General features: G+C 40.6%; 1 protein-coding gene across 1 annotated transcript in view; it reads right to left on the minus strand.

Annotated features, from left to right (window-relative positions):
* The window catches only part of Neto (Neuropilin and tolloid-like), a 69,872-nt gene that overhangs the window by 34,038 nt on the left and 22,100 nt on the right, over window positions 1–13,734 (minus strand). Inside the window, exon 3 of the mRNA XM_070276619.1 lies at window positions 5,307–5,573. Within this exon, the coding sequence (XP_070132720.1) occupies window positions 5,307–5,469 (163 nt within the window). The 5' untranslated portion in view covers window positions 5,470–5,573. The remainder of the gene's footprint in view (window positions 1–5,306; window positions 5,574–13,734) is intronic.

The following is a 13,734-nucleotide window of genomic DNA, read 5'->3' on the forward strand; positions in this document are numbered from 1 at the left end:
ATGAGGCGACAAGGAAAACAATTCGCGCAAAATGAATAAATCAATAAAATTTTCATGTAAATGAAGTATCCTCCTGTTGAAAATATTTTTAAATATTTAAACTCTATTGTGGACAAAAATAAAAAATATAACTTAAAACAATATAAAAACTCCATTCAAGATGCACTCAAAAAAAGACATCAAACAGACATAACCTGGCTGGAGAGCCAAACAATAAGGTAAGACAACTCGGTGCCGGAGGGAGGGCTCTTACCAACTCGAATTAAAAGTGATAGCCAGAACGCTTAAAAAAATAATACAAAACAGGGAAAGTTAAGAAGAGAAAGCGGACAAAAAAAAATAAATTTATAATTGAAATCAGTGTCAAGACAGCAGGAGGAGAGCACCATCAGGAACAGAAACAGAAACAGGAGCAGGAACAGGAGCAACATGGACAATTCAAGATGGCACTTAAGCCAAATGGCCAAAACAAGCAGAGGGAAAGTTAAAGCACTGACAAAAAAAATAGGAAAATAAAGGATAAAATATAGATTAAGGATAAAATGGTATAAAGTACCCGGTACTTGTAGAAGAAAAGTATTTCTTATTGAAAGAAAAAGAGTACCAGGTATTATATAGTTTGAAAGACTAACTACCTTGTTTTCAAATACAAGAATTGTAAGTAGAGAACAAGTAAAGTTGAGGAAGGGACGGTACTGATACCCGATACTTGTAGAATAAAAGGCCACTTCCAGAGTAAAAGAGTGCCGGGTATTATATAGTTTGGAAACTAAGTTACTTATTTTCTTCTCTTTGATAAAAAAAACTTTCGAAACCCTTTAAAATATGAAGAAATAGAATGCAAGTAGAGCTTAAGGTGGAAGTTAAGGAACGGGTTTTAAAAATAGAAATAAAAGCTCGGAATTAATAGGGATATGAGGAGTAGAAAGTTGCAGTTATAATATATTCTATCAGATAGCTTTATAATTTTTTTCTCTGTCAAAAAAAAACTCACAAAACCCTGTAAAAGATGCAAAAATTAAATGCAAGTAGAAGAGGGCAAGCAAATCTGAAAAAAATTCAAGGCAAATAAAGAAAGCAAAAAGCGCACACAAATTAGCTAATGTTGAAGAAAGCTGAAGCACAAGTTGAATTTGAGGCCAAAACCAAAGCCAAAGCCAATTTCATGTCCTCCAAGAAGGCTTCCTCTCTAGCTCTCCCTCTCCCACTCTATCTCTGTCTCTGTATATCTATCCCTTTCCGCAGGCAGTGCGTCCACAATTGGGTCAGCTAGCATTTGGAGCAAATGGCCAAATGCGACGGGCCATGACAGAAGCATGAAAAGTGCTTTAAACAAACATTATTCCACTCTCCACTCATTCAGATTTAAATTTCAACAAAAATATGAATCGGAATTATGTGAATATTATTAGGGAAACTAATTAAGATGGAGGGTAAATAAATAATTAGTATCCCTCGGGGCATTAAACTTTAAAATAGAGATTTAATTTGAAGATTTAATTTATTCAACACCCTTAGAGGCAAGTATTCGCAAAAGGTATTTCTATTCTATTAAGGATTCTCGTACATCTCCTGCTGTTTTGAGAAATGACAGGAGCAGGATTTAGTTATTGGATACGATTTGGTGAATTGATTGTTTTCTCTTCTCCCTGTCTCGGGGGGACAGCAAAGGACATGGCCCTGGCCAGGGTAAAGGTGAGACTATTATTTACCCATCCAATCCTACCACCTCCTGGGCGAGTGACTCACTCACTCAGTCACTATGGAAGACTGGCTCGCAACGGCTATTTGTAAGCATTTTTCAGTCATTACACAATCCCCACAGCAGGCGGGCCATAGCCTTTAATTAATGGCCACTTTTGGGAACAGTTGGCAGTTTCTAATTTCAAATATATATATAAACGTATATTCGGTGAATATACAAATGCAATCCCCATCGGCACTCAGGCATCCAGGCACTATTTAAACCCATTTTGTTTCTCCATTTTCAGGCAATTTGTTTTGGCCACAAAATCCAACAAAATCGAATACAATTTTATACCAAATTGAATGGCCATTTAATCTATATTATTATTTCTAGACTTATCATTTATATTTCACAATTCCCGTTGTGTATTTTTGTTTCTTTGTCGATCGTTTCTCTCTCTCTCTATATATATTTTGTCAACGGCGGAATATTTCCGCTTGATTGGTACGTGGGTGGGTGTATGGTAGCTTCGTAGACCCGATAACCCCCATGACCTTTATCCTCCACCAATATAATCCGCCATTTAGCCTCGCCATTTTTCATGTCACAAATTATTCAATTATTGGCCAAGTGAAGTGAAATAAACGAAATACCAGCGTCGTTCAAGCAAAATCACCGAATAAAGGTCATGATGGCTGCCATCTGGTATGTGAGTGGGTGTGGTGTAGGTCGATGGGTGATAGCGGAAACTTCACTTCCGGTTGCCGCCATTTTGTGGATAGACATTTTCGGCATGCATTAATTTACAATTACGATAGACAACGATGATAGCTGCCTTTCCACTCAAGATTTTTCCTTTAAAACCAGAAAGCCATAAAAGTGGAATAGAATGTTTTTCAGGTAAAGGTGGAGGAAGCTTCCCTTTCCCAGCCCGTCACTCAGTCAGTCTGGGACAATTAAATCAATCCCTGGCCAGGCGAAAAGCCACAGGACTGCTACAGTAAATGCTTGACCAATGACGTCAATCAATTACTCCATTGGATAGAATGCATCTGCGGCAGCCCACAACATAGCCGTGGGCGATGGAAGGGCGGACAGTGTCTAACTGGACTCGACTGGGCTGGTCTGGAGGCGTGGCAGAGCTCTGAGACTTGTATTGATGGACCGGAGAAATGCTTCAACAATTCACAGTGTTTGTTGGCAGGTGGCAGGATGTGCAAGAAGGCGAGAATCAATTGTTCAACATGCATTTCATCGGAGATTGTCGGAGGCAGCTGAGATACTTCCGAGGAAATAATAGTTTAAAAGCCTCCATCGAAGTTGTCCATTCTCTTGATGGATATCCTTTCAACATAACTTGAGCCAATTATATCATTAAGGGCAACAGAATATAAGAAACTAGCTAGCAGACCTTTTCCTAAAAGTTTTCTTAAGGAAATCTATATTTTTCCAAGAGGCTCCCCAGAAAAATGAACAAAAAATCTAAAAACTATTTTGTGATGAGGTTTTGATGCAGATCGATGGGGAATCGGTCCACAAATCGTTTAAGGTATTCCGCTTAAGAATATGAAGGGTATTGGCCGAGATATAGCCTTCGCCATGGGCCATATAGTGGTTTCTATAGATTTCTCCACTTTCCCGAGGGCGCTCACCAGAAAAATTGAAAAAAAATCTAACAAATATTTTGTGATGAGGTTTTGATGCAGATCGATGGAGAATCGATTTACAAATCGTTTGAGGTATTCTGCTTGAGAATCTGATAGGTATTGGCCGAGATATAGCCTTCGCCATTGGCCATATAACGGTCTCTAGGGATTTCTCTACTTTTCCAAGGGGCTCCCCAGAAAAATTGACAAAAAATCTAAAAAATATTTTGTGATAAGGTTTTGATGCAGATCGATGGAGAATCGGTCCACAAATCGTTTAAGGTATTCCGCGTAAGAATCTGATGGGTATTGGCCGAGATATAGCCTTCGCCATGGGCCATAGTGGTTTCTATGGATTTCTCCACTTTACCAAGGGGCTCCCCAGAAAAATTGAGGAAAAATCTAAAAAATATTTTGTGATGAGGTTTTGATGCAGATCGATGGAGAATCGATTTACAAATCGTTTGAGGTATTCCGCTTAAGAATCTGATGGGTATTGGCCGAGATATAGCCTTCGCCATTGGCCATATAACGGTCTCTAGGGATTTCTCCACTTTTCCAAGGGGCTCCCCAGAAAAATTGACAAAAAATCTAAAAAATATTTTGTGATAAGGTTTTGATGCAGATCGATGGAGAATCGGTCCACAAATCGTTTAAGGTATTCCGCGTAAGAATCTGATGGGTATTGGCCGAGATATAGCCTTCGCCATGGGCCATAGTGGTTTCGATGGATTTCTTCACTTTACCAAGGTGCTCCCCAGAAAAATTGACAAAAAATCTAAAAAATATTTTGTGATGAGGTTTTGATAAAGATCGATGGAGAATCGGTCCACAAATCTTTTAAATTGTCCCTCATGAGAACCGGAGAATATAAGGCCGAGATAGAGCCTTCTGGCCCGTCCAATAGTCCAGAATTTCGTGAAAAATCGGCATAATTTAATGGGACCTAGGCCACTAACAAATCGATGGCAATCGAAAACAATTGCGGCTCTTATCGATTGTCGTGGGACTTAAAGTTAAGCATGCAAACAATCGGCCAATTAAGTAAACTCGGGCCGAAAGGCACCCTTACGAATGCACATTGATGTATAAGCTGGATGGGGTGCCTGGGAGTGTGTGTGTGTGTGCGCGGAGGACTCTAGTCTGTGTGTGCCACAAAGAGATGTTGACCAAGTTGGCCAACTGCCACAAAATGCGACAAACACCATAAAAAAAGTGAGAGGAAAGTATGGGCCATCTCTTTCCGGCGACCTTGACTGCAGTGGAAACACAAACACACAAGCACACACACACACACACACACAAAGTACAAACACATACGTAAATTTCAGAAAACAAAAAAAAAACAGTGTCTGGGCCAAAAAGTTTTCGACTTGTTTTTGTGCTTGATGCGAAAAATGTGCGAGTCAATTAATTACAGGCAGTCGAACACGAAATCCAACCAAAAACACACACACACACACAAATAAAAGAAAGCCAATACCAATACAGACGCACAGACGCACACACGCACATCCTTTCACGCATATATCATTTTTGTGTAGCATACTATTTGGGGCATGGCATATCCAGTTTCTGTTGGGCATTTTTTATGGTCGAAAGGCGGTCGAAATTGGTAACACAAAAGACCACAAATACCATATGGCCATATAGCCCCGATATATATGATGATCCCGACCTTACAGCCAGATAGTCTGATAGCCTGATATGTCCTGTGTCTGAGCCCCGTGTGCGTTCGCATAAATAAGCAAACAAATGAACGTCTAATGAGGTCACAGAGCGGGCCAATGGCCATTGGTCGTGTCCAGTCTAATAAAAGTTACACTCTCTGCATGTGTGAAGGTGCTTTGTCCTTCCACTGAGAGAAATATAAGTGTATGTCTTAAGCAGATGTCGTATTAAATTTATGAAATTTTTTCAAGTGCATTTACGCATTTTCGTCCTGCGACTTTAAGCCGTGTTGCGGCACTTACCGTTAACTGCTTGGCCAACAATTAGCAACATTAGCAGCCAGAATCCTGGGCCAAGGATTAACCTTTGATTTTGATGTTTTTGTATTTGTGGCTCTTCTTCTTGTTGTTGCTCTTGTTGTTGTTGGTGTGAGTTGGAGCTGCCGTTTCTTCTTCTTGCTCGCATTTTGTGTGAGGTTTGACAGCTTCAGTCTTATTGTCTCCGTCTCGTTTACTCTTAGCTCCACACTCTATCTCGCTTGCTCTGGCAAGTAACTCCTCCACACGTAACTGTAAAGATATAGTTAACAAGAAGAAGAAGAAAATAAGTCCAGGACCCTCAATGAAAAAGAAGGATTTTAAGTAATACAAAGGGCACTTTAAAAAAAATTGTTATATTTTTAAAAATTTTTAATAGTTTATTTATTAAAATATATATAACTTAAATATTCATTTTTGTATAAATTTTCTTTTATTTTTCTTCACTATTTTCTTCAAGTGTAGTAAACTACCCACCACCTCCATGGAAATCCAATTGAAGCTTCTGTAAGACAATGTATTGAGCTTTTTCCTTCTCCAGAATTTTCCCAACAATTTTCCACCCATCTGAGCCATCAGTCTCCCCTCCCACTTCTAGCCCTCTGGAAATGCCAACAAATGAATCGAATTTGGCCGCTGGCGAAATGTCAGCACCAAAATAATGATAATCCCATCAAGTGTATTGCAATTTGTTTTGGAATTCGCCGAAGATAACAATGAAAAGTGTTGATGTGGATGTGGAATTCTCGAAACGGAATTAATTTCATTTTGAGAACCAAGAAAAGCGAATGAATCTCGACAGCTTCGAGGTGTTTCTTAACTATTCCTTAACAAGAATCTCTCAGAATCCTGAAATCCTTTAAAGTTCATCATTTACTTTGAAATTAGAACTCGTTTCAGAGAGAATTTCAACAATTTCCTGTTCATTTCTTTGTGGAAATTAACCCACAAATGGCATAGAATGGAATAGATTTCTTTTTTTGCATTTATTTGAGTTAATGAAAGTCCTGAACAATGTCCTTTTCTAGCCCGTGATCCTTGCTACAATTGCGACCCTTCTTCTACTGTTGCGAGGCCTTCGAGTGGCCAAGCTGGCTGGTTTTTCCGACACTTTTTCCCTGCTTTTCTTTTTCAAGTATCCTTTTTGGGTTTTCTTGTTTTGTCCTTTTTTTCTTTCTGGTTTTGGTTTTGTGTTTCAAGTACTTAACGCCACGAGAAATCGCCTAAGACAACTGAAGCACGAAAAATGCGAAAAACATGCAGAGAATAAAGTGGAAAATTGGAGGAAAATCGAAGGGAAAACCGGGGCTAAATGGACAAATGGGTGGCGGGGCGTGTAATCAAAGCGTTTGGATATCAAAGATTCAAACGGAAAAAGAGGGATTCGAAAGTTATGCATAAATTTTGGACGCCAACACGACTACAGCGAATACTCAACCAAAAAAAAATAAAAATTGGGAATATATATATATATATATCCCATAGTCTTGTGGTAAAAATCAATACAGGAAACAAATTAGTTTCGCCTTAAAACACACAACAGTCGACAATATCAAAATAAAATTTCGAAAAAAAACAAAGAAGTACCCACAATAAACAAAATAGTAGTAGTAGTAGTTGGATCCCAAGGACCTAAGTGACATTGTTTGTTCCTGTTATTCTGTTGTTTGGTGGATGCCACAGGACACCAGAGAGAGAGACAGAGCCTAATAATAGCCGCACATAAAATTTTATTAGCACGAGCGTAACAATTCAATTGGGTCATGCTTTATGGCGCCTCAGGGGTGACGAGGTGGCGGAGGTTTCGGTTTCAGGCTCCTTTTTTTCGTTCAGAGCACTGAGCTGGTAGTCAGACCCCCCAAAAATTGGGTCAGTCAGGTGCAGCAGTAGGCCTCCTCCTCCCTCAAAAAAAAGAAAAAGGATAAAAGGCTATAAAGGTTGAATGGGTGTGTGATGTAGTTACCATGTTTTTCAGGATTTTCCAGGCTAACCATTACAGTAGGGCCTTTCTTTTGAAGAGATATCTTGTCAGATATTAATAAGCCCCATTGAAGCCTATTAGGTTCTTGTTTCTAACTTTTAAAATACCACGGATCCAAAGCCGACAAGTCACATATGTACATTCTCATCAATTTGCCATAATTTACATTTGCTCGATGTCCTTACACCCTCCAGGCTCCATCCAGCATCCTGCCTCCACCCCACAAAAAGTGCCATAAAGTGTCGTAAAGTGCATTAGAGCGCACTTGGCATAACGCAGCCAACAATAAGAAAATGCGAAGGATTCAGGAGTAAAAAAAAACCGACAGACTGACATCCTTGTACCAGGCAACAAAAACAAAAACAAAACCTCCAGAAAAGAAGCAACAGCAGGGTCTGCCTTACAAAGGGTGTGTGTGTGTGTGTGTAGCTGTGTGTTTTGCATAAATATTTCTCAAGAGAAGGTTGGGGAAGGTTCCACCCACAAGAAATGCGCCAAAGGGGCGACTAACACCTTATGGCAAAAAAAAAAACGAAAGAAAAATGGCGGAAATGGAGGGACAAGCCAACCTCTGGTTTTCGTAGTCGTTTTCCCGATTCCCCATGCTTTATGCCCATTTCTGATTGTTTATTAGTGCGGCAAAGTCCAACGAGTACAACCAAAAAAACAAAAAAAGAGGGGCGTGGCAAAGGGATTTTTAATGCCTTGGTACATTTATTGGCGTGTTTTACGCGCCATAAACTGAAATTCATAAACATTTTTTATGCACTTACATGTGTAAATGTGTTTGGTTTGCAGGAATGCATTCCATGTGGGTGTGGGTGTGGGTGTCTGGCTCTTGGCAGTTATGGGGGTCACAGGACACCCAGGACCCAGGATTCAGTACTCAGGACCAAAGGTAACATACACATATATATTTTTTGTGCCGAGGTGACGGCCTTTGCGCATCCCCTTCCCTCACTCTGTGTGTCTCTCACACTCGACGCATTGCGAAAATGCGGCATAAAAATTCATTTTATTGCTTACGTTTCAGTATTGTGTTGCCCTCTGCCATCTGCCCTTTTTGGTCCTTCGAGCCATAACCATTGGATCCAAAGGATAGCCTTGTCTTGGGCAAAGACCACTCCCACAAATGATTTGTGGTTGTGTCAGGAAGTCAGAGCTTGAGTTAAAATTTAAAAAAAATAGTTATAAGTTTAAGAAATAGAAAGCTTTTATTTTTGAAGCGAAGGCCACCCAATATTACGCATACGCCCAGTCACACATTGCGTATACGCAGCATGGGTCGCGTGGGAGACCTCATGCATATGCAAAGGCCCGGAAAGCGAAAGTGTTTGGGTGACACTGATAAGCGCATTATGGGCTCCAGTGGCATTTGGGCTAGACACGGCCCGAATTGTTGCCATCTTCCGGGTCGATAATTGCCAAAACCACCAGAGTCCCTAAGGTCAAAGGTTGAAGTGAAAAAGTTCGAAGCACCACCTGCTAGCCAGCAATTGGAAATGGAATTATGAAATGCCTAGAAGAAAAAAAAAGTTACTCTTCTTGCCAACTCATGTGCCATGAAAATTGTTTTCATTTTCATTTCCAATTCCAATTATTATTTTTATGTGCATTCATTGTCTGGTGTGGATACGCAGGAGACTTTATAGCCAAAATGCTGACTCAGCGCCAAGAAAATAAAGAAACAAGGGACTACTCGCCACTGTACTTGATTAATTTCATCAAGTTGAAGAAGAGAAACTTGGGGACCGATGGGGAGTCCTTTCCTTTCCTCCTTCCATCTCAATTACCTACTTTATATTAACAGCACTGTTTCACTCTTGACTGGCCACCAAAAGCAGTAAAGCCCTCCCCAGCCCAGCTTCCAGCTTCCAGCTCCCATTGCTAACCATGTCCTTCCCCGCCCATGACATGACTTCATGCCACGTACGTGTCGCTCGTTCGCTGGGAGTTTTATTTTTTGGGAGTTTGAGAGTTGGGAGGTCCTTCCTCTCGATTGAAACAAATTCGAACATGGCCCTGGCAAAATGGCAAAAACCTGCCTCGTCACATCTACATAAAGCACACGAACAAGAACAACAACAATTACTGGCCATGAAAGAAGGCAACTGGAGGAGAAGCCCTTGCCCACGCTCGACGAGAATCTGTTGACAAGACAGCCCATGGAGCCAAAATTAAGTGCACAGTGGGATACCAACTAATTAAAGGTTAGAAAAGGGATATAATATTAATTCTTGGAGATATTTTTAGAGATCTCTAATATTAAAGTTAGGAGTTAGGTGTCTAAAGATGTCTTTATATAATATTATATAATTTTTGTAACCCTCCTTATAAGCCTCCTCCTTCCACCTGGAAGGTAAACCTGTTTCTCAAGTCACTCCTTGACTTCTGAGGCGTACTCGAGGACCCCGACTGGCTGGTAGCCACTGTGCGCTTAAGAGGCGTTGAAATTAGCTCAGCCTGAAACCACCAAGGCACCACCACCCAGCAGCCGCCGCCATCACCTCACAGTATCGAATGCTGGGACGCCGCCATCTTCATCTTCATTGTCGACGACGACGACGACGTCGGCGTTGTTCAAGTGGCGCTAGATAAATGCTAAATTCATGTCTGGCGGGCGCCCAACATTATTAGATGGGTGGTTAGTCAATGGACCACCCACAGACCCCCTTGGTCCCCCTTGAAAACAGCCTTGGAAACACACGCTTTAGTGCACATTAAGACTTGTTTACGAATTTGCTTCAAACATGAAATTAATTTGTAAAATTTCCAAATTTTCCTCAACAAGAGAGTGATGAGAGAGGGGCTCTTACAAGAGGGGAGTGCGGATATGTAGGCACTTTAATTAGTTGCCAGCCATTCCTCGACTCATTTCTTTTTTTTTATCCAAACAGGATATCCAGGACAACCAAAAATCTAAAAGATGGAAGAAAAAAAGGAAATAAATACAAGGATATTTTATTAAGGAAGCTAATTATTAAGATATCAAAGGACATACTTATTCATAGTGATGTATTATAGTTTCCTTTAATAGTTTTTGTTTCTCTCTCTGTAAGCCATGGAGATGATGGCCTGGTGACAAGATAGAAAAACCTCAATGACCGAAAGGACCAAGGATATTGGCCACGTCCCACATTCCAGTGTCTTAATCTGATATTTTTTTTTGGTTTTCTCGGATTTTGGCTTTTGGGCTTTCGTCTTCTTGACTTTGATTCCTTTTTATTTTTTGGCACGCATTGCATTTTTTCTTCCAATTTGTATTTATAGGTTGGTGATGGTCATGGAAGAGACTTAGTTTTTTTTGGGAATCCTTTGGGATTGGAATATATGTATACATATACCATATATATAGATTCTGTGAAAAATTGTGATTGATTTGATTTCAGCTATTTTTGGCATTTCAATGCGTCATGCGTTCGAAGACAATGCTCTCGAGTGGCCCAATCAATTTGCGTTTTGACAAATGCAATGTGATTGAATCAATCAGTTCATGTATCCAGTCCTCCATAGACAGTGTAATAAATATGTCAGTGACGGGTATTACCTGACAAGGTACAGTACAGTGCAGTACATATATATTCCCTTACTTTGTATATATTTTTCATTTTCTTGGGCTGTCTGTTGCCTTGGCTTCTGTTGTTCCAACTTTGAGTTGAATTCTTGATATTTTTTTCACTCATTCCTCCCCACCATTGCCATTGCCATTTATTTTATTCCATTTTATTTCAGTTTATTTTGCTTTTTGTTTAGCTCTCGGCTTTCTTCGCTTTGAGTTGCTTTCTGCCACTGATTTAAGCCAAGTTCCCGGCCATGAAGCTAAGGCCATGAATAAAAACAACAGTACGAGCAAAGCTGAAAAGGCAACAAGGACGAGAGCATCGTCCTGTGATGAGATAATTCCGATATGCTGACGCACAGCCTTAGTATCGGATTATAAGTTTACGGAATGCATTCATAAACCTTCACAATCGGATCAAGTAAACATTTTCTAATTGGTGCATAGAGTGCTTGTTAAAAAAAAAGAGAAATCTTTGCCATCAAAGCCAACGATTTCCCGGAAATTTCTTCATAATTTCCAACAACTTGGTTAACAGAATATCATTCCCCTTAGCAAGTGTCGGTTCTAAAATTGTTGGCTAATTCCGACGACGTCCTGGCACGCCTTGGTTGCTTCATTAAAAGCCAAAAGAATTCCACAGAAATGGTGGCATCTCAAGCACCAGGCAAATGGCTATATATAGGATAAAGGATATATATGTATATATCTTTTAAAGCCGCACCACCCATTTATCAACTGATAGCCAAGTTTTGCGTGTGCCGAGCATAAAAACTAACTTTGAGCTACTTAAAGCGAACTTAAAAACATGAAACAACTCCCAAGTGGGAGCTCATCCTCCTCAGCGCCAGCGCCAAGCCGGGAAGGAGACAGACAATGATTGTGCGAACGAGAGGCAGCATAGCCGAGGCAGGGGACTCTGCTGACTTAAAGTTTTGAGTAAATACTCGCCAAAGACTCTCAGATAAGAACTACAAAGCTATTACTGATTTCTTGCAGTGCCGGGACGCCGACTGTCTATGAAACAAGAGACATCCTTGATGATGGGGCAGGGAATTCGTACCCCTTTTCGTCCTTCCACGGATACGGACACGTCGTCGGAGCGTTTCCAAATTCAATTTGCAAAAGTTGAAAGCTAATGACGACACCCAGGACGACTAAGTGGCCACTTGATTTGAGTCAAAATGCCAGCCAAATAGAAAATAGCCATTCGACGTTCGTCTGGCCCGTGAAAACCCTTTGCTCGTTTTCCCGGAAAATGTTACTCGCCCACTAACCCCCCCACTATCCCATCCCTTGACCCGCTAAGTGCAAGTTTCAACTTTAGACGCTTAGTAGTCTGCGATCCTGGGCCATCAATTTCTTATTCGTTACCTTTTAATAAATGATTTCGCCAAAAAGGATTGGACCAGGCCCAGAGTGGGCAGAGGGTGGTAGAGGGTGGGCATAGACCCCACCCACACACTCAATCACCTGCATGACATTTGCAAAAAGTTTCAGTTTCAGTTCCCACCTCTCTCCCTCTCACAACTTTTTTCCGCTCGACTGAAATATGAAGTTCTGCCAATAATTTCTGGTTCTGCACAAATGGTGACACAGCAGAAGGCCAAATGGGCTAACGAAAATGGCCAGAAATGGCCAGAACTTGTGGCCAAAATGCCATAGCGTGGTTACATTAATAATTCCCCTCTTTCGTAGCTTTTCTTTCATTATTTTTATTAAAAATGAAGATGACTTTTCACTCAATGCTTGTAATCCACAAATTAATCCTGTAATTATGAGTTTAATCCCCTGACCCTTGACCTTACACCCCCAACTGTACCCGTTTGTGTTCGAACATGTTCAAATTACCCATAATTGTCACCACTTTTTTTCTAGCATTTTCCCCCCTTTTTTTTTTTTGTGGCATTTTTGTACGCTTTCCGGTCCGTTCATCATGTCGCCGGGATCTTCATAACCACTTTGGGTGACTTTTGTTCCGAGTCAACAGCATGGAATGGTTGCAGTGTGAAAAATTCATTTAAGCAGTCGCTAAACTCCCGGCATCATATATCATCCTGAACAGAGGAGCCACCACAAAGATGGAGGGCGGAGAGAGGGTGGTGCGGTATTAGGAAAAACCAAAAGGAAAATTGGCAAGGAGCCCAAAGACCTGAAGAGAACAGGGACCTGCTTCGGTGCTGCTTCTGGCCATATCCTCGTGGCCACGCTCGGCGCGCCTAGTTCATAAATCATTAGGCTCGATTGTCTCGCTAACACGCTCTGGCCCGAACAGTATTGGCCAAAATAATAGAACAAAAGAGATTAATATTATTTACCAATATAATTGCTTAAGAAAACTATATAGCGTTTGCTTTGTTTATTTTATTTAATTTAATTCCAAAACCTTAACCACCAAAAAAAACCTATTATTTTAACCACAATTGTTATTTTCCGTCCATTGGAATAGTCCTGCCCCGGCACACACTAAATTAATAAAGCATTTTGTGCTATCTCCCTCAGCAATCCCACCCTCGTTTTGCAAAAAACAAAAAAAAATATCCTTCAGAAAGGACTGGAGTGGAAGACCCAGTAATAAGAAAGGTAAGCCCCAAAAATTGCAGCTTCAAAAAAAGATAATAAGCAATGAATTATCCTACACGCAACGAATTTCAAAATCAACCCAAACTACACGCACCCATACCTCAAAGATACACTCCGACATAGATACACAGATACATCTTCAGTCGCATATGTAGATGTGTGTGTGTGTGTCTTTTGGAATTTATCGCACGTTACGCCTGATGCTGAGAGTTGTAATTTTTCATGAACCACCCAACACACCAGGAACCAGCTACCAGCTCCCTCAAAAAACACGCAAAGCGGCCAAAAGA

Source organism: Drosophila bipectinata, chromosome XR (genome assembly GCF_030179905.1).
Source record: "Drosophila bipectinata strain 14024-0381.07 chromosome XR, DbipHiC1v2, whole genome shotgun sequence".
NCBI lineage: Eukaryota > Metazoa > Arthropoda > Insecta > Diptera > Drosophilidae > Drosophila > Drosophila bipectinata.